This window comes from Gossypium raimondii, chromosome 2 (assembly GCF_025698545.1).
Source record: "Gossypium raimondii isolate GPD5lz chromosome 2, ASM2569854v1, whole genome shotgun sequence".
NCBI lineage: Eukaryota > Viridiplantae > Streptophyta > Magnoliopsida > Malvales > Malvaceae > Gossypium > Gossypium raimondii.
The window spans coordinates 13391840-13410876 of NC_068566.1; the positions used below are offsets into that span (position 1 = coordinate 13391840).

At 35.3% G+C, this 19037-nt stretch overlaps 2 protein-coding genes and 2 long non-coding RNA genes across 6 annotated transcripts; 3 read left to right on the forward strand and 1 right to left on the reverse strand.

Annotated features, from left to right (window-relative positions):
- Positions 1-402: 402 nt before the first annotated feature.
- Positions 403-1177, reverse strand: LOC128035922 (uncharacterized). The gene is made up of 2 exons (XR_008192517.1): positions 1032-1177; positions 403-947 (listed from the first exon to the last, which is right to left on the reverse strand). It is a non-coding gene; the product is annotated as an uncharacterized LOC128035922 (long non-coding RNA).
- LOC128035923 (uncharacterized) lies at positions 918-1636 on the forward strand. The gene is made up of 2 exons (XR_008192521.1): positions 918-1064; positions 1177-1636. It is a non-coding gene; the product is annotated as an uncharacterized LOC128035923 (long non-coding RNA).
- Positions 1637-2877: 1241 nt separating this feature from the next.
- LOC105777801 (protein MLN51 homolog) lies at positions 2878-10282 on the forward strand. Of its 3 annotated transcripts, XM_012601298.2 has the most exons (13): positions 2878-3700; positions 5220-5322; positions 5440-5642; positions 5741-6567; positions 7058-7172; positions 7555-7677; positions 8321-8376; positions 8479-8536; positions 8648-8718; positions 8799-8878; positions 9354-9404; positions 9515-9603; positions 9702-10282. In XM_012601298.2, the coding sequence occupies exons 1-9, from the start codon at positions 3162-3164 to the stop codon at positions 8673-8675; spliced, it is 2052 nt and encodes a 683-aa protein (XP_012456752.1). In that variant the 5' UTR covers positions 2878-3161; the 3' UTR covers positions 8676-8718; positions 8799-8878; positions 9354-9404; positions 9515-9603; positions 9702-10282. The 3 variants fall into 3 exon arrangements, with proteins under 3 accessions (XP_012456752.1, XP_012456726.1, XP_052482008.1); XM_012601272.2 differs by lacking the exon at positions 9354-9404; XM_052626048.1 differs by lacking the exon at positions 9354-9404 and having other exon boundaries at positions 8799-8874.
- An 873-nt stretch (positions 10283-11155) lies between these two features.
- Positions 11156-14904, forward strand: LOC105777784 (uncharacterized). Its single transcript, XM_012601249.2, has 4 exons — positions 11156-12962; positions 13502-14280; positions 14368-14424; positions 14502-14904. Exons 1-4 carry the CDS (start codon positions 12017-12019, stop codon positions 14775-14777), a joined length of 2058 nt encoding a protein of 685 aa, XP_012456703.1. The 5' UTR covers positions 11156-12016; the 3' UTR covers positions 14778-14904.
- The last annotated feature ends 4133 nt before the right edge of the window (positions 14905-19037 follow it).

The window sequence follows — 19037 nt, forward strand, 5'->3', positions numbered from 1 at the left end:
CCAAAAACCTCCATAAATTGCTTCATCAAACAAAAACAAAAAACCAACCCCTTCAACACCCGTTTTGGATTTGCTCGTTGCATAATCGAAGTAAAAAAAGCTCGCTCTCTCTATTTTTGGAATGAGGTCAAAGATTATGAATTCGAATCCGATTCTTTTCGATAGATTCCATATTTATTAGTTGTTGAATTCAATTTCCAGATTCTAACTTTGGTCTTTCTATTTTTTTGAAACTTGACCTTATTTCAATTTGGGTTGTTTGATTTTGAAAGTTTTTGTGTTTTTAGATAGATAGAGCCAGTGGTTTTCAGTGGTTGTTTAAAGTATATATTTTATCAATGGTCGCTGCTAAAAATAGTGGTGAATCCAACAAGGGTGTTGGTGATGTGCAAGATTGGGAGGTTGAGAAAGGGAACGAGCTTTATTTTGGGTTCAAGAAGCGATAATGGAAGCCGATTTTTGGTGAAGCTTCCATGTCGCAACGACCTAATAAGAAGATTACTCAATGTCAAGAATCTGTTCGATCAATTGCTTCAATGGCGGACCAGTCGTCTTCGTTACCTTCTAGTTCGCCTTCTTTAACTCTTTCTTTGAATGCTTCTTTGCCTTCTTCGAGAATGGTTTTCCCTTTCGCTTTCGACGCAATTCAGAATCCAGTTTACTTTCCTCATTCGATGTTCCAGTTGTTGCCATAAAGTCAGCACCAAATGACTTCATTTTGTCCCCAACAACAGCATCACCACCACTACCAGTAACATGGTTTTGTTTACCGGCTGTTTTTCGCTGGAGAATCATCATCTATGATGTCATCTATGACTTCGTGCTTATGTGGCACGCCATTGGGAAAAGTTCTGCATCTGGTTGTATTTTGATTTCACCATGTTCTTCCTTGAGGAAAAACCGTCTTCCTTTACATACTCTTTGAAGCTCCATGCTTGTTGCTGCTCCTGCAAATTGGGGAAAAAAAACTCAATGAAAATCCTTTCCCTTATATTTTCAAAGATCAAGGATAATACTTTGAGTTGAATTACACAGTCTGATTTGTGTTGGTTGATGATTGAAAGGTTTGGAAAGAGAAATCAGTGTAACTTTTGTCTTCTCGTTTGACGTTTTGCTGGTTAATACCAGAACTGGGTTTCTAATTGAAAGCTTGAGCTGGAAATGTTCTAATTGTAGGAGATGGCAGAACCTGTACGTAAAAAAGGAAACACCCATCATCGGGCAACGACAATCCACCACCGCGTTTACCATAGTTGACGGCGGAAGAAGTGTTATCATCGTCGGTGGTGCTGGAAGCGAGAAGATCGACGTAAACCAGATGAAAATGAAAGCCCAAAGGGAAGGAGAAGGTACAGTCGAGATTGATGCTTCCAACTTAGGATAATTCGTTGACGGGTTGATTGAAGGTCACCTAACATTTCCCGTTAAGCTGAGTGGAAAAATCGTTATGTTGAGAGCCTTAATAAAAAAAAGTTTAGGGCACAAAACCAAAAAACCTAAACGGTGAGGTATTTTTTTTACTATTATGCCTTTAAAAAATGTTGTTAACAATTAGGAACTGATTTGTCATATTTGAATCATATGTAACCTAAATAAAAAATTTTAAATAATTTAATGAATATATAATTTTGAATCATAGGTAACCTAAACTTTTGAAGTGATTTGTCAAATAGGAACTAATTTGTCTCTTTTCTAAGACTATATGTATGCACATGGTAAAACATAATTTTAGAAAAATCCAAACCTGCCATACACTTTAATAACAAAAGAAATCAAAATTTGGCATACACTTTAATACAAACAATAAACATACATAGTGCATAAACTCGTGCGAATGCAACATTTTTCAACAAAGAAATCTAGAAAACCCTAAACCCAAATCCCTCTAAATCCAAAAAATCATAAACTAAATATAGAAGCTTACCTGTTACAGTGGATGCTACAACATTGTCTGCTTCTCTTCTATTAACGGTTGTGGCCCTAAACCCTACCCATTGATATCTTTTGTTGTCTTCTTTCCTCCCTAAACTTGAAATCCAAAATATCAATTCTTCAACCTTAAATCGTTCAATCTTACCCTTATCCTGAAAGCTTCAATCATCCAACAGTAAACCCTAAAATGTTAATCCCAATCAATTTTCTTTTTATTCTCCCTAATCCCAATTGATCCTTTTTTTCCTTTCCTTAATCCCTAATCCATGTTTTATTTTTTTCCTTCTAAACCTGTCCAAACCTTAGATCCTTTGACTCCTCATCCAACTTAGCAAGTTAACTAGCCATATCACTTATCCCGTTAGGCCTGTAACAAAAAAATGTTAATGGGTGACTAATTTGTCACTTTTCGATAACATTAGTGATTGATTTGTTATTTCTTGAAAGTTGAGTGATTGTTTTATTATTGAGATCAAAGTTGAGTGACTGTTAGTGTACTTTATTCTTTTTTAATTTTATTTAAAAAATCCCAAACTTGCTTAATTTTCTGTTTGAATTTAACTTGACAGAGCATTGGTGGTTTGGGTTGAACTCATTACCAAAACGCCGAAATCTGTATTCTCAAATACCCTATGACCATGGTAAATTATTATTACAACAAAATACAACAATTTTCCTGGAGGGGTAGTTCAGTTGACACTTGCTGCCAACTTAGAAACAGAGTAGATAACTCAATTTCATATGCAAACGTGGCAAAACCCGGTTGGTTCCTAATCATCAATCTTCCTTTTAACAAACACCTCACGTCCGTATCAGAATCCAACTCCAATCTTACCACTCACTTTTAATTAATTTCCTAAAATATCCCTACCGGTCCCTTCCCCTGACCCAAAAATTAGAAAATAAAGTTTCATATTTCAAAGCAAACTCCTTGCTCCATTCAATTTTATTATGCAAAAATCCCCATATTTTACAACAACAACAATAATAATAATATATAACTATCTAGGGTTTTTCTTCTTCCTAAATACCGCTGGCCCTATCCCATGAAAATAAATAACCCTAATATTTTTCCCTTCAATTTCAAGGCTCCAGGGTTTTGATTGTCTTCTATTTTTTAGACTATTGGCTTTGAATTGTTTTTTTGCTTCGTTGCAAAGATTGCTTCTTTTTTTTTTTGAATATTTTTTGAAGTTTTAGCGACTTGGTCTTTGTTTTCCGATAAAGTGATGGCTACCACGGGAGTAGAGGAGGTGGAATACGAGAGTGATCCAGAGGAGGTGAAGCGTTCTCTGGCAATGCGGAGGAGGGAGGCGGCCAGTGACGATGAGGAAGGAGAAAGGGAAGAAGAGAATAATGCTGAGGCGAGGATGGATCGAAGGGCTTTGATTCGTTCCGATGAATCCGACGGTCAGGGCGGTGCTGCAGATTACGATGATGACGAAGAAGAATTGGACTTAGAAGAAGTCGAAGAAGAAGTTTATGATGAATACGAGGAAGAGGAAGAAGAAATTGATGAAGAGGAGATAGATGAAGTTGGTAAAGTAGAAGTGCGAGGCAATGTGAAGATAACTGGAGAAGATGTGAAGGAAGCGGTTGTGGATAATGGGAATGGGGATGTGGATGAAGGACTGGGCATTGATAATAATCACATTGGAGAGGAACATGAAGAGGAAAAGAAGGAGAATGAGCCCTTTGCTGTGCCCACTGCTGGGGTGTTTTATATGCACGATGATAGATTTCGAGACAATGTTGGCGGTCGTCATAGGTATTAAATTTCATTTTTTCTCTTTATGGGTTCCAATTTTCTTTGGTTTTTTTATAGCTGTTTAACTAATTAAGTAGTAAATATCAATTTACGGAAAGGTATATGGTGAATTTTCTATATGGATTGTCTGTTATGCCTATTGTAGCTTCTTCTGTTTAATGATTGAAATTGGAATGCTCACTTGCCCTACCTTCCCTATGCGGATAATGGAAATTAAAATTTTTATACTCTTGAACTAGTGTTACATTTTGATAACTAATGTGCTAATATTAGGTTTTTGACACCTATGATGTTTATGCTCTTATGCTGTTTTTCTTATGTTCTGTTATCTTGAATTTTGATTTGGTTTATGATTAGTCAGGTTTAAGAAAATCGAAGGTTGTAGCCTGCATGGGAGCTGCTGCTTACCTGCACTTCTTAGCATGCATGAATGGTGATAAAACTTTAGTTCGTAGTTTTAACATTTGGGTTGAGGAGTGAGGACTTGAATGTGGCAATCTAGATGCCCTTGAATCTTTTTTTTTTTGGCTTTAATTGTTCATTCACTTTAAGAGCTTAAAAGGTACCTGTTTTGATCTGGGAATGGGGTAGTTGATCTGGACCTCTGTTATAAAAAACTGAGCAGCCCAATATTATAGCAAATATAACATTATGTGGTCAGAACTTAGGCTCAGATTGTTACCTTGTTATTTGATGACATTATAACTTATGACTGCTTATGACTACTATATGAAGTTGCTAGTAATTCTGAACATATATTTTTTCTTTTTCTATATTGTCAGTACTATGACAACTATATGAGGTTTTAAGAACATAAGCTTTTATGGTCTAAATCTGTATTTATATCCATTTTTCTAATTTGTTTACCATTGATATATGAGGTTGTGAGTGTAAAGGCTGACTGCATGCATAGTCTATGTGCATATTTTGTAAAGACTTGGTGTATAATTTAACTGTTGGCCTTGTTAATAGGACTGTTTGTATTGGTACATATAAATGCTGCTTTATTTCAGGTTTTCCAATGTTATTTAATATTTTTAATAAAATATATAAACATACAAATACACTTCCATTACATGCATCTATATGTTTATATGCAAATATAGATTTTAAAAATGATAAACATTTAACATCTGAAAATTTAAAACCTCAAATAAATATAAAAATTATTAATTATTGTGATCTAATGAACATGTATTATTTTGGATGAAATTATGAAAATAATAGAACTGAACATGAAAGGGAAAGCATTAGGAGTTGATAAAAAGAATACAATAAGAGAAAAGATTAAAAGAAAATTTAAAAGAAAAATCTTGTACCAATCAGTATGAGCAGTACAGGTTGGTACTAATGGTGGAAAGGTACATAGATTTAGGACTCTGCTTTCATTGCTAAATACGCATTATGGTATATCTTTAAGCGTCAAGGTTTGTATTACCATGTCCTTGTCCTGCCCATTTCCTTCAAGTTGCTATAAATGTTAATAAAGTTGTGTATCAACTTGATTTGTCCAATTTAGGCGAACACGTGGTGGAAGGAATTTGTGGGAATCCAAAGATGATAGGAAATGGGGACATGACAAGTTTGAGGAGATGACTTTGCAAGAAAAGCATTATGAGGAGGTAATGGTTTTGTAGATTTGTTGATAATCTACTTGCCTTGATTGGTGTTTCTTTTCCTTGTTAATCTCGTTTAATCTTATTTTTTTCCCTTACTGATGTTTTTTCTTCTGCACTCAGGGAAGATCATCTAGAGGCAGGTATCGAGCTCAGAGTAAAAATCGTGGACCAGGTCGTGGTTATCGTAGGGGAAGTGGGTCCAAAGCATTTGGGAAAAACAACCACCAGAACATGGCTCCAAAGGTGGTGAGAGGGAGAGGACCTAGGAGGTATGAACCTAATATGAAAATCAGCGGTCAAGCACCTCCAAAACAGGGCAGACTGTGAGTATTCATAATCATATGCTCTTTCCCCCCTTCAATTTTCCATCTCTTCCTACCATGGCAGGTTTGAATGACATTGAATGAGTTAAATGTTTCAGGTCTGGAAAGCCTTGTGAGAAAACATCACAAGCCAATTCAGGTAGAGCTTCCACCCTTGCAACAAATGCCCATACTGTATCAGATCCTAATCTGAAACATATATTTGCGTCAAGCTTGAGTTCTGCTTCCCCACCTTTTTATCCATCGGGGTCTTCCAACAAAGACACTGCTTTAACTCAGAAGAAAGATGTGCATGCTGAAAGTGTGAGCAGGAATCTTTGCCCTTCTGTTACGGATGAGAATTTTTCTGCTTCACAATCTAGTTCATTACGAGGGAAGAACGTGCTTGATTCTCTCAGCATGGCAAAGCTTTATATTGATGATCCCAGCATGTCAGCTTCTGCGAAGCCTTTGACCAATGTGCAGATGGTACCTTCTGGATCTTCATTGGGTAATACTAGCCAACCCACTCAGTCCAGGGTACAGGGTAGAGGTGTAGCTATCCCAGGATTGAAGGCTTATCAGCCAGCTCCTCATCAGAACCAAGCCAATAGAGTTTCTTCACCAACACAGATCATTCCTGTTCAGAGAAATCCTGTTCTAGGTAGGGCTCAGTACTCTGTGCAAGGAGCAGCTCAGCAGCTGGGCCAGCATACTGGTATGCCTCAAGCTTTGTCTCCACCCAAAACAGCTATGTCAGTCAATTCCTATGAATCTGGAGAGGTTGAATCTTCAGAAACAAGTAAACCCTTGGTGAGCAAGGGAAAAAGCAGTATTCAAGGGGCTGGAAGAGGCTCTTTTCTGTACAGTGGAGCTCAGGTTATGGGACCAACAGGGACTATGGCTGTTGGCCATGGTGATAAAAACTTTCCTGCCTTTTTGCCAGGTAAAGCTTTTCATATTTTTAGTTTTTTAATTTATCTGGATAAACTAATCTACTGTAATAGGTAACTTGTAATATGGGGAAATTGTCTTACTTGGAAAAGTGCATGCTAAATCCTGGGCACCCTTTTTCTTGAATTTTTGTAAGGATTAAATAAAATGCTTTAGTAAATATCAGAGTAGTTTTCATCCCATTATTTTTAATGGCCTTTTGGCTAAATAACAAATGAACTTTTACCTCCTGATCATAGTTTGTTTTGGTTAGGGATTTCTGGGTTTGTGAGAGGTTGGAGTTTGTTTGACTTCATTTGTCTCCATTGTTAATTTATGGGGTGGGTGCTAGAGAATAGCTTTTATCTACTGAGTTGATTAGATTTAATTCTATTATTTTATAGTTTCTCTTGGCTATGCTTTCGTAGTTCCTTGTATTAATTTTTTTATAAGCTGAACTTCTCAATGTTTCTTGTTTCTTCTTCTAAATCATTGTTATGCAGTTATGCAATTTGGGGGTCAGCACCCTGGTGGCCTCAGTGTTCCTGCTGTTGGCATGGCATTTCCTGGATATGTTGCCCAGCCACAACTTGGTTTGGGAAATTCAGAAATGACGTGGTACAACAACACTCTAGCCCTGTATATATATTCTGTGTGTGTGTGTGTGTGTGGATTACATCTGGTTTTCTTTGAGAAATGAGGTGTTGGCTAATTCAGTATCTGGCTAATTGGTTTTCTCATGGAGGAAGTTACCTCTCCATAATGAAACATTACTTAGACATTGTAAAGCTGCTTTTACACTCACCACATTTCATGTAAAGCCTTTTGCGGCTATAATGATTTTGACTAGTGAAAGGGTAAGGTTGGAATTGGTTTGATCATGGACATAATACCAAAGCAGTGCTATCTCTCTCTCTCAATTTGTTGCTTTCATTCTTGTAATTCTTATATATTTACCTGTTTATCTAAAAGCATTAACTACTCTTGTGTTCTTGTTTAGGTTACCGGTACTTACAAGTGCTGCTGGGCCTTTAGGGGCAACATTTTGTTCACCTTATATCACTGTTGATGGGGCTTATCATGCTCGTACCTCTGGACAGACATCTTCAACAGGATCCTCAAGGTTAGTAGTATGATTTTGGTTTTCCCCAGCTTGATTTTAATAGCCTTGACTGTTATGTTTTCCTCGGGTTGCCAGAATGGGAGGGAAATATTAAGTATCCTAATTAGTATTGGGATCTAGGAGCATTGAACATTTTCCTTTTTGTCGTCAGTGTTGAATGGGAGGGAAATATTAAGTATCCTAATTAGTATTGGAATCTAGTGGGAATGTCTTTGCAGGAATCTAGTTGGAATCTAGTGGGAATGTCTTTGCAGGAAATATTAAGACATGATTAAATTGAGTTGAATTTGTATGGTTCTGTATATTAAATCTTGGTTGTATCATTGCACTGTCAGCTTTTTTTTACATAGATTAACTGCAAAACAGAAAATAATTTTTGAAAGATGTCTAAAAGAGTCTGTTGGCTTGATGTTATTATTTTATCTCTTTAATGGCCTACTGATGTATTTACCTTTATTTTGTTATGTTTTATGGTATATTTGATGATAAATGTATCACATTTTCTACATGATTGGGGGGAGGGTTTGAGGGAGTTGAGGTGACAGACAATATTGCTTATTGTGTTTTATTCTATTAACAAGTCACATGTGGTTATTCTTGTTGCTTACGGACTGTTTTGATAATATTTAATCTCCTTTTGCAGCAAAGAAGAAAATTCTAACAAACCAAATAATGAATGGAAGCCATCACAAAGACCTGGTAAGCAGTCCTCTTTTGTTTATCTTAGGTTTGATGGATCTTTTAACATTTGCTTTTTCCGTTCCTTATTTTAGTAGTTAATCAAGAATGTCTCTTATGCAGAGGCTGTGAGTGATGAATTTGGGCAACAACAAAATAACCCAAATAAGCAGCCTCGCAGGCAAGTTGAAACTCTTAAGCTTTTACCGTGGATTGGTGAAAAACAATTTCACTCTGTTTCTATCTTCTAATATATAAACGTTTTAATGTCTTATCCCTCATTTACATGCAGATACTCCGAGATGAGCTTTAGCAAGTGATTTACTCATTTAAGATGGAGCCTGTCGCAGTAAACTGATAAAGGTTAAAAATTTTGTGATTAAAGTCTTTTATATCTTTGTGGATGTTTGGAATTTCTTATTCGTGAATTACTTGGTGGGCAGGCCTTTCTTTCGGGTCCTTTGTGATCTCTAGCTTTTGACCTGGACCACTTTGGGCCACAATTTGTTCCAGGATATTGTAGGTAATCAGACTTCATCCCTAGTTAGTGCTGCTTATTCTGTTTTGGATTTAAAAGTTCATTTTCTTTAGAAGAAAGTCATTATTAGTTCTTGGGTAATTGTTTCACGTCATAAATAGGCATGTGGCAAGTTGTAATAATTCTTCCATTATTCCAACTAGACCTTTTATGAAACAACTTAAGTTATAGAACAACTTAATGGTTGTTCCTTTTGGACCTTTTTAATTAATTTAAAATTTTACAGTTGTAATTACAGAAAAATAAAAGATTTATAATCTTATGTGCACATTAAAAAGATTGGAGGCTTAATTCCATTTGTTATTGAAGTTGAGGGTGTATTTGGTTATTAAGCCTTAAAAAGAGACCATATCTTCGGTAATTGGCAAAGGTCAAGGTCTTAAGCAATAAAGACAATCTATGGATATGTTGGTGGCATTTTAGAGAACTTGGCCTTGATTACATGGCCCATTGTTTTCAGGCACTTTGGACGTTTTTTCTAGGCATTTGATCTTAAAGGAGTTCAAATTCAGTATGTTATTATTCATAATATTTAATTTTCACCCATTGATTGTACATGTCCTTGTTCGGTGGTTCTAATAAGCTAAAATAACACACACTCTTGCAATTTCTTTCTGGCAGTTATATTTGACAAACGCCTGGTCATGCTACATTCAGTTTAAGAATCTTATTGTGGCTTGACGGGTAGCATTCCCTCGTTTAAATTTGCGGTATGAATATATATGATATATTAGTAAAAAGAATGTATTTTTCTGCTCTTAGTTACAGTGCAAATATTACTAAAATTGCCGTTAATGTTTCTCAACAGGTTTTTCTTGTGGCTTGATTTTTCTAGTGAAGCTTGTGAGAAATTTAGGCTGGCTTCTCCATAAAAGTATGAACAGGAATTATTGTGCAGCAGGTGTTTGGTTGGCGAATTTTAGATTATTATTGTTATTTGCATAGATGGTGTTGATATTTGTGTTTGGTGAAGCTTACTTGGCTGCTTGTTGATGAGTTAAGTCTGGTGTTGGTGAAGCATAGATGGTTTTGGTATTTGTGTTTCTTACTTTTTATGATTTGAGCAGTGGATTCTTTAATTTAATCAGTTAAATGGGGGTGCTAAGTTGGTTTTGAAGCATTATTTTCAAAGCTCCTTGCTTGTTGTTTTTCTGTATTGAGTTTGGTTGTACATACGTAACAGGGCAAGCTTAGCTGATGATATCTCTTGGATGTTGTGAAATGTGATTAGCATTATAGCATATAGCTTTAGATTGAGTCATAAAGTGGTTGATGAGTGAGTCACCTGATCTCTTGTGCTCTCCCTCCTGTATTGGATTTGCTTCAAGTAATCTCCCTTTTTCAAACTTGTTTAAAATAATTTTAAAATATAGAAATGGTTTATGTTGACGTTTTGTTCTATTAAATTATATCCGTCAGTTAGCTCGAATGTTGATTCCATTGTATCTACATTTTATAGAGGTATTGGTAGTTATTTTCATTTTATTGATAATATTAGATGACATATTCGGCTTAAATTATTTTATTTCTCATTATAAAAGGTTGTTACATTTTAAATTATACAAATCTAATTCACATTTTTAATTTTATACAACATTATAAAACATCAAAGAAATCTTAATAAAAATTTAATGAATTGTAAAAAGTAAAAATGATCATGGAACCAAAAGAGGGAGGAAGTAAATAAAAAAGCGTAATTGTTTATTTGTTGCCACCCAAGTCAAACATCTTTTTTCATCGAACGCTCTCCTAAAATTGCCTTTAAATAGATTTAATCTGACGATGCACAACACAATGGAGCATACAGCTGTTTACACTTGAACAATCCCCATCCTACCCGCCAACGGCCAATCTTCAAAAGTTTTTGTTTACAAAACCCGTTTAGCAGGTCCGATCCGTTAAAAAAAATATAAAATAAAATTCCAACCATTTTCGCTCTTCCACTCTCTAATATTTTCTTTAATGCAAGCTGAGATCAATCAAGAACAGAGATCAAAATCGAGAAAAAAAGAAAGGATATTCTCTGCATTACCTTTGAATCTTGTATCGTAAGCATGTTTTTTTTGTTTTACGTTTATGTTTAAGAGATATTAAGGATATTCTCTGCATTACCTTTGAATCTTGTATCGTAAGCATGCTTTTTTTTTGTTTTACGTTTATGTTTAAGAGATGTGATCATTAGCTATAGTGCTCTGTTTTTGCTGGTCTTAAACTCCTATCATAGTTAAAAGTTTGATTTGTTGGTTTCTTGATTTTCCTTTACTAGGTTTTGTTATACTACCAAGTTCGTTACAAAGATGTGTTTGGTTGTCAAGACGATGTGAACGTTATGCAAGTTGAAGACCTTTCCTTTTTCTTCGGTTTTTGCACTTCTTTTGTTTCCTAAGAACTGTTTGGTTGCTGAGTAAATATATGAAATATTCTGATCATCCAAAGAATGTAGTCTTGTGATCTTCTTTGGTTGTATCTAAACTTGAGGTTTCCTTCGAACCTGAGGGTATTTTTGAAAGTTTTGACGTGGCTTTTTATTAGTTTAATTGTTTAGTTGTTGATAAATGCTAGGGAAAAAAAAAAAATCAAACGAACCCAAATTTTGCTTTCCAATCTTCTGGTAGTATTAATTAAATGTAGTCTCAGACGGCTTTAATTTGCTAAACTAATCCCAGGCTGTTGGTTTATGTATCTTTTTCCTTTCTGTTTTTTTACCTGCCTATACATTGCTTAGATTCTTCATTATTTTTGAAAGGGTACCTGTGTGTAACGCATGTACGGACATCGGATATAAGCCTTTATAGATCTTCCGTATAATAGGACTACAGAAAAAAATTGAACATACTGGTTTCGGATATATACCATATTCGATGCTCTTAGAGTAAAATTGATGCAACCATATTTTTTACTTTCACGCGTTATTAGATGTTGATGCTGTTGTCTGAAGAATATCAAACCTGGAGTTTATTCATTAATGCAGGTTTTAGTTTAGAAAGTTGTAGAAGAAGGTGCTTTGAGCATTTGGAGCTAGAAGGACAGTATTGGCCTTTAGGTGCTGTGTGTTTTTGGTATTAGCTAATAGTTGAAGAATGTTGATTTACCTTTTCAGCAATTTACTATTGTCGTAAGCTCATGGAGGAAAGTGTCAGCAAGGGAGCATCGTCATTAAGGCAAGGTGGTTTTAAGTCCAGTTTATCAGGAAGATCAACCCCAAGGAATTTTCCTACATTTCGGAGATTGATTTCAAGCTGGACTCCAAGAAAAGAAGCTAGAAATGGTACTGGTGGCATTCAGTGGTTTAGGAGCAACCGCTCAGTGTATTTGCTGCTTTTGATTTCCTTTTGGGCTTATCTTGGGTTTTATTTCCAATCCTGGTGGGCTCACGGTCATAGCAAAGAGGAATTTTTGGGTTTCAGTGGTGATCCAAGGAATAAGCTTGTGGATGCTGAACTGAACACACGACGAGATTTGCTTGCTGATGACAGTTTGGTAGCAGTGAGAAATGGAACTAATAAACCTCAGGTCTATAGTGACAGAAAGTTTGATGTGATTTTGGCAAAGGGAAATAACATTTCATCTAGGAAGAAAAGGAGTCAAAGAGCAAGATTTAGTTTGCACAAGATGCATGGTAAACCAAAGGCAACAATCAACATGGAAAATGGTGACGCCGAGGGGCAAGAACAGGCATTTCTGCTGAAAAATTCTACTTATGGATCACTTGTTGGTCCATTTGGGTCATTGGAGGACAGGGTTTTGGAGTGGAGCCCTGAAAAGCGGTTTGGAACATGTGATAGGAAGGGGGACTTTGCTCGCCTTGTTAGGTATAGAAGATTAGTGTTGGTATTTCACGAACTATCCATGACCGGGGCTCCCATTTCAATGATGGAGCTGGCAACAGAGCTTTTGAGCTGTGGAGCCACTATATCTGCTGTGGTTCTAAGTAAGAAGGGAGGACTGATGTCTGAGCTTGCAAGGAGAAGGATCAAAGTCATTGAAGATAGAGCAGATCTTAGCTTCAAAACTGCTATGAAGGCAGACCTTGTGATTGCAGGATCAGCAGTCTGTGCTTCATGGATTGGTGAGAGTTATTATTGGAAAATTGTTTATATTTTTCCTTCAAAACCAAGTAATTGCTTTTGCAGATATGAAGATCAGCTATAATTGATTACAAGGTCGCATCATTTTACTTTTTAGCTGCATAGTGCCTTCTCATTTAACAAGAAAGTTGATTTATTATGCCATATCTTGTGTGTAATAATGCTTCCATTATGATGAATGATTCATCTTTATACTAAATTTGCATATGATAACATAATCCAAAAGGAAAATCGATTTCTGTCTCAATAATTTTGCAATATTGCTGTTTATTTTCGATAGCCATATGCCTTGTTCAGGCCTTCCTAGAAAAGGTGATCATCTTTTATTTCTTAGAAAATATAGTAAACAATACGCATGCCTTCAGTTAGATGATCCGGTATGCCATGTTTCTAATGCTTGAGATGATACTCTTCCATGGACTTTTTCATTGGTTTTTGTCGGTCTCTTGAACTTATGTTTTATTGTCATTTCCCTTATACCTAAGAGTGGTGTAATGTAGATGCAATGTGTTGGTTTCAGATCAATATATAGCTCATTTCCCAGCTGGAGGAAGTCAAATTGCTTGGTGGATTATGGAAAACAGAAGGGAATACTTTGACCGGTCAAAGCATGTTCTACACCGGGTGAAAATGCTCATGTTCTTATCTGAATTGCAGAGTAAACAGTGGCTTAACTGGTGTCAAGAAGAAAATATCAAGTTGAGATCTCAACCTTCTATTGTTCCACTTGCTGTTAATGATGAGCTGGCTTTTGTTGCTGGAATCCCTTGTTCTCTAAACACGCCATTGGCTAGCCCAGAAAAGATGATTGAGAAAAGGCGGTTATTTCGAGATGCAGTAAGAAAAGAGATGGGTTTGAAAGATAGTGATATGCTTGTGATGTCTCTAAGTAGCATAAATGCTGGAAAGGGCCAACTCTTGCTTCTTGAGTCAGTAAACCTTATGATTGATCAAGATCCTCTTGGAACTGGTTCTCAAGTTAAAAAAACATCGGATATAAGGCTAGATGAGTCAGCCTTGGCTAGAAAACATCATTTAAGAGGTTTGGTTAAAAAGTCATGCAATGCTGATGCATCTTGTACAAATTTGGTGTTTGACAGCAGAAGAAAACAGGAACAAGCTGTAAAAATACTTATCGGTTCTGTTGGATCTAAAAGCAACAAGGTACCTTATGTTGAAGCAATTCTACGGTTCTTGTCTCAGCATCCAAAGGTGTCAGAGTCCGTACTCTGGACTCAAGCAACTACACGTGTCTCATCACTATATGCAGCAGCAGATGTTTACGTGATGAACTCCCAGGTGGATAGCTTGTTGATGGATTTTTTAGTGTTGGAAGTAAATTAGTATAGATGTGCGCTCAATTCTTTTTATGTTAATAACGTGCAGGGAGTAGGGGAAACGTTTGGCAGAGTGACTGTTGAAGCAATGGCATTTGGTGTTCCGGTAAGGAAATTATGTCTGATTTCGTTGTTTATTTTAGGGGACAAATTGAAACACATAGTATTAATTTATGAGAACAGGTGTTAGGCACGGATGGTGGGGGCACAAAAGAGATAGTGGAGCAGAACGTGAGTGGGCTATTTCATCCAATGGGCCGTGCAGGGAACTGGGTCCTTGCTGAAAATCTGAGGTATATGCTGAAAAACCCGACAGCAAGGAAGCAAATGGGGAAGAACGGACGTAAAAAGGTAGGAAAACAGTATCTGAAGCGGCATATGTACGGGAGATTGGTAGAGGTTTTAACCAGGTGTATGAGACGCCAAGTTGCTTCCTCTCGTTCTTTAATTGGTTTTTGAATCAATGCAAAATACTGAAGATTCCCCAATCTAATTCATTTGATTGATTTCTCTAATTTCTCCCTTTTTGTATTGGAATTGAAAATGGTTTCATTCAACCAGGATTCATTTTTAATATAGTTTTAAAGTGGAAGAGAAAAAATAACATTATTTTTAATACAATTTTTGTAAAAACTTTTGGTTTGTTAAGTGTCTCCAATAGAGGTTTTAAACATAAGTTAAACGGGGAGAAATAGATTAAGACTCGATATTTGTTAACGCAATTAAGATATAACAATCGTACTTTGTGGAACCTTACGTGAATGAATTTATTCAACAATTGATCCGGATAACTTATTAGTTAAAACTCAACTTACCCTTACAACGATGAATAATTGTAGCCAATTACAATCATTCACTCAAAAATCCTCACAAATAAAATAAATTAAGAAACGTCTAACACAAGTGCAAAAATACAAAACAAAGATAAGTAAATACTCGACTTAAAGCACTCAACAAGCACACAACATAGTGCAATAGAATATCCGAAATTGACTTTATCTACAAAAACATCTCTATTTTTAATTTTTGAAATCTAGCTTCAACACCAAAGAATTTTAAACTAATTCAAAACTTTATGAATAAGGATAAGATTTTAAACCATTTAAAATTGCTCATTCACTCTAGAAAATTCGACCAATGGATAAGAATAAATCACCAAATATAAGGTTACTTTGTTGCACGAACCATCAATCATTTGTTGTTTAGATACCATTCAAAAAAATCATGGAAGTCACAAATGCCAATAAACAAAGACACACTTTATTTGTCCTGAACTGCTATTCTATTTGATGTTTGAACAAATAATGAAACATGGGGATAGCCGGTTAAAGTTCCTAACAATCTCTCCCTTTGACATTTTGACAAATCCCTTTAACAAATGATTATCATAAAACTATTGCAAAGTTATCATAGTACAAAATTGGTAAATGTCTCCCCCCTAATCATACCACCATGCTTCAAATAGAAACTCCTCCATTCAACATGCATACTTTCAGTATCACATTATCACAAAAGTGTTCATATTATCGTAAGCATGGAGTATAACTGAATTCATAAGTAAATTATCAATCTCATCCACCAAAGCAAGAAAAAGAGTGTTTGAAATATCAACATGAGAAAATAAATTAAAAACTACCTAAGAAATAATAAATCAACAACCATCATCGTCATGTAGCAACAACCATAAAATAATCAATAACTAGATACTATCTTCCCTTTTTAGGCAAATTGTCAAATGGGCTACCCTTACTAAGGCGTCTTATATTAACATGCTTAGTTTGTGAGTGCAACACTAGATTTTAAGAAATGTTGATTGCGTTGGTATTGTCACAATATACTATCAGAACATTAGTTGGAACACCATAATTAGACAACATTCATTTCATCCGAAGTAGTTGTGCGCAACAGCTTCTGGGTGTGATTGTTGAAAAAATAAACTACTGCAAAACAAACTCATTAGCACTGACTAAAAAATAAACCAAGATTAAATGAATAAAGTATTACTGTGCCATGGAAGAACCACTGCCTTAGAAACGAATTTGCCCTGTTTGGTGTAATCGTATAGTGGACGTCGTCCCCAAGGTTAATATAGTTCTTCAATATTCGTACACTCGAATAATGAAGGTAGAACTCAATTGATATTGCTCTTCTGAAATAATTTGAAAATAAAATTAATCGAAGAAACCACACTAGGATCAATTTCCAGGAAAGTTTGGAGGGTCACAGGCGGTCTCGCTTAAAACCCAAACCCCTAGACATAATTTTCCCTAATGCAATTTAAGAAAAATTCTAAAATTTTAGAAAGAATGAGAGAGAGTCGAGAGAGAGTAGAAAAAAACTTTATTTTTTAGTTGTATATCAACTAAAGGAAAAATGCCTCCTATTTATAGAATTTTAGAAAGGGCAAAAATGTATTTAGAAAGGGCAAAATGATAATATTTCTATGTAACAGTCAGAAAAATATTTAATATTTTTGTAATAGTAAAAAACGGTTTGTAACTGTTGGAAATAATGGTTTGTAATTGCTGAAAATAAATTTACATTACTAACATTACCCCACTAATGCAAAATAATTGGAAATTTTGTAAACACAAGAAAATATATGAGAAGAGCAACAACGAAATTAGCCGCTTAAGCATTAGTATCTTGTGGATTTGAGCTAGTACATAGTGAAATGAGTGATTCTTCTCTTTAACAAGTGAATGAATCTTGAACTTGTTAATATATGGGTTAACTCATAACATACAATTAATCTCAGATCCAATTGATGTTCCGCAATAGATCAACAAGTTTTAGCCAATACACATCGGGATGTTGGTAAGTGCTTTAGAAAGACTACCCAATGTCTTTCATAGAAAGTGGCTAGTTCTTCACGCTTACGTAGGTGATTTCAACAAGTCTATATGAATATAAACCATTTCACTCAGAACTATGAAATCATTAAAAACATTTATTAAGCTCATCCTCTCAAATTTAAATTTGGTGAATTCATAAATTCCGTTTCACTAGGACCACCCAAACTCTGGGATATGAACTCATTAAGATTAATAAACTCAACCTCACATGTTGGTGAATTCATCAAGTCAGTCTCAATAGGACCACCCAAACCCTGGGCTAGAATCCATTAAGAGTAAGAATTCAACTTTATGCATGTACATCGTTCACCATAGGGATAGATAAAATGTACACTATGAGTCTTCCCATCGTTGTGTTTGACCTCATTGAACTTAGAGAACTAAGTTGGGTATCCACCATGAATTTCTCAACCACTGGGCTTAAGACCCATTCCCCTCGACGAATCAAAAACCATTTTCCTACTTAATCATTTGGTTAGTAGATCAAATAGGTTCCTTTTCAACCTCATGTATTCCATAGAAAGTACTCTATTCTTTATTAACTGTCTTACACATTCATGTCTTATACATAATAAAAATACAGGAGTTGGCAATTTTCCCATAAAGGAATATCTATAAGTAGATTCCTAAGCCACTCAGCCTTTTGCCCGACTAAGTCAAGAGCTATAAACTCTGACTCCTTTCTGGAGCGAGCAATACAAGTCTGTTTAGTAGACTTCCAAGAAATAATTGCTCCCCCAAAAGTAAAAACATACCCACTTGTAGAGCTCACTTCATCATTATCAATTACCCAGTTTGCATCAAAATAGCCTTTTAGGGCTACAAGGCATCCGATAAAATCCAATTTTTAAGTTATTGTACCTTTAAGATAGTTAAGCAATCGCTTTAGAGCATTCCAATGCTCATTGCTAGGATTATGGGTATATCTACTTAGTCTACTAACTGCATGAGCAATATCAAATCGACTGTAGTTCATCAAGTTCATAAGACTTCTAATAATTTTAGCATACTCTAATTGAGAAACACTATTTCTTTTATTTTTTAACAGTTGTGTACTAGAATCATAAGGAGTTCTCACAGGGATTACATCAAATCTATTAAATTTTTTTAGCACTTTCACCATATAGTGAGACTGGTTTAAAGTAAATCCCTTTTTATGATTTAGTAACTTTAACACATAAGATTACATCTATCTGTCCCAAATCAGTCATTTCAAATTTCGTAGATAAGAATTTTTTGGTTTTATTAATGACTTCTACATTGGAACTGAAAATTAACATTTCATCCACATACAGACTTATGATGACACAATTAGAACCAAAAATCTTAGAATACACACATGTATCTGCACCATTAACAATAAAACCAAAACTGAGAATAGTCTTATGAAATTTCTCATATCATTGTTTTGGAGCTTGTTTGAGACTACACAAAGATTTTTTAAGTCCGCAAACTTCATCTTCCATACCAGGTGCCACAAACCTCGAAGGTTACTCTATGTAGATCTCTTCATCCAAATCTTCATTTAAGAAAGTTGTCTTCACATTCATCTGATGTACCAGTAAATTGTGAATGGAAGCTAAGGAAAACAAACACGAATGGTTGAGATCTTAGTCATAGGAGAGTATGTATCAAAATAACCTATTCGAAATTTTCGAGTGAATCCTTTAACAGCTAGTCTTGCCTTATACTTTTGAATTGACCCATCTGGTCTAAGTTTCTTTATAAAGACCCCTTTGTTACTAATAGGTTTAAAACCTTTAGGCAAGTCTACTAGTTCCCAAGTATAATTAGACATAATAGATTCTAGCTCATTATTCATAGCATCTCTTCAAAAAATCGCATCTATTGATTTTATAGCTTA

Coding starts and splice junctions, on each gene's coding strand:
- LOC105777801 (XM_012601298.2), top strand. CDS start 3,162: ATGGCTACCACGGGAGTAGAGGAGGTGGAATACGAGAGTGATCCAGAG. Junction 6,568..7,057: donor CTTTCCTGCCTTTTTGCCAG/GTAAAGCTTTTC, acceptor ATTGTTATGCAG/TTATGCAATTTGGGGGTCAG. Junction 7,678..8,320: donor TCTTCAACAGGATCCTCAAG/GTTAGTAGTATG, acceptor CTCCTTTTGCAG/CAAAGAAGAAAATTCTAACA.
- LOC105777784 (XM_012601249.2), top strand. CDS start 12,017: ATGGAGGAAAGTGTCAGCAAGGGAGCATCGTCATTAAGGCAAGGTGGT. Junction 14,281..14,367: donor TTTACGTGATGAACTCCCAG/GTGGATAGCTTG, acceptor AATAACGTGCAG/GGAGTAGGGGAAACGTTTGG. Junction 14,425..14,501: donor CAATGGCATTTGGTGTTCCG/GTAAGGAAATTA, acceptor TTATGAGAACAG/GTGTTAGGCACGGATGGTGG.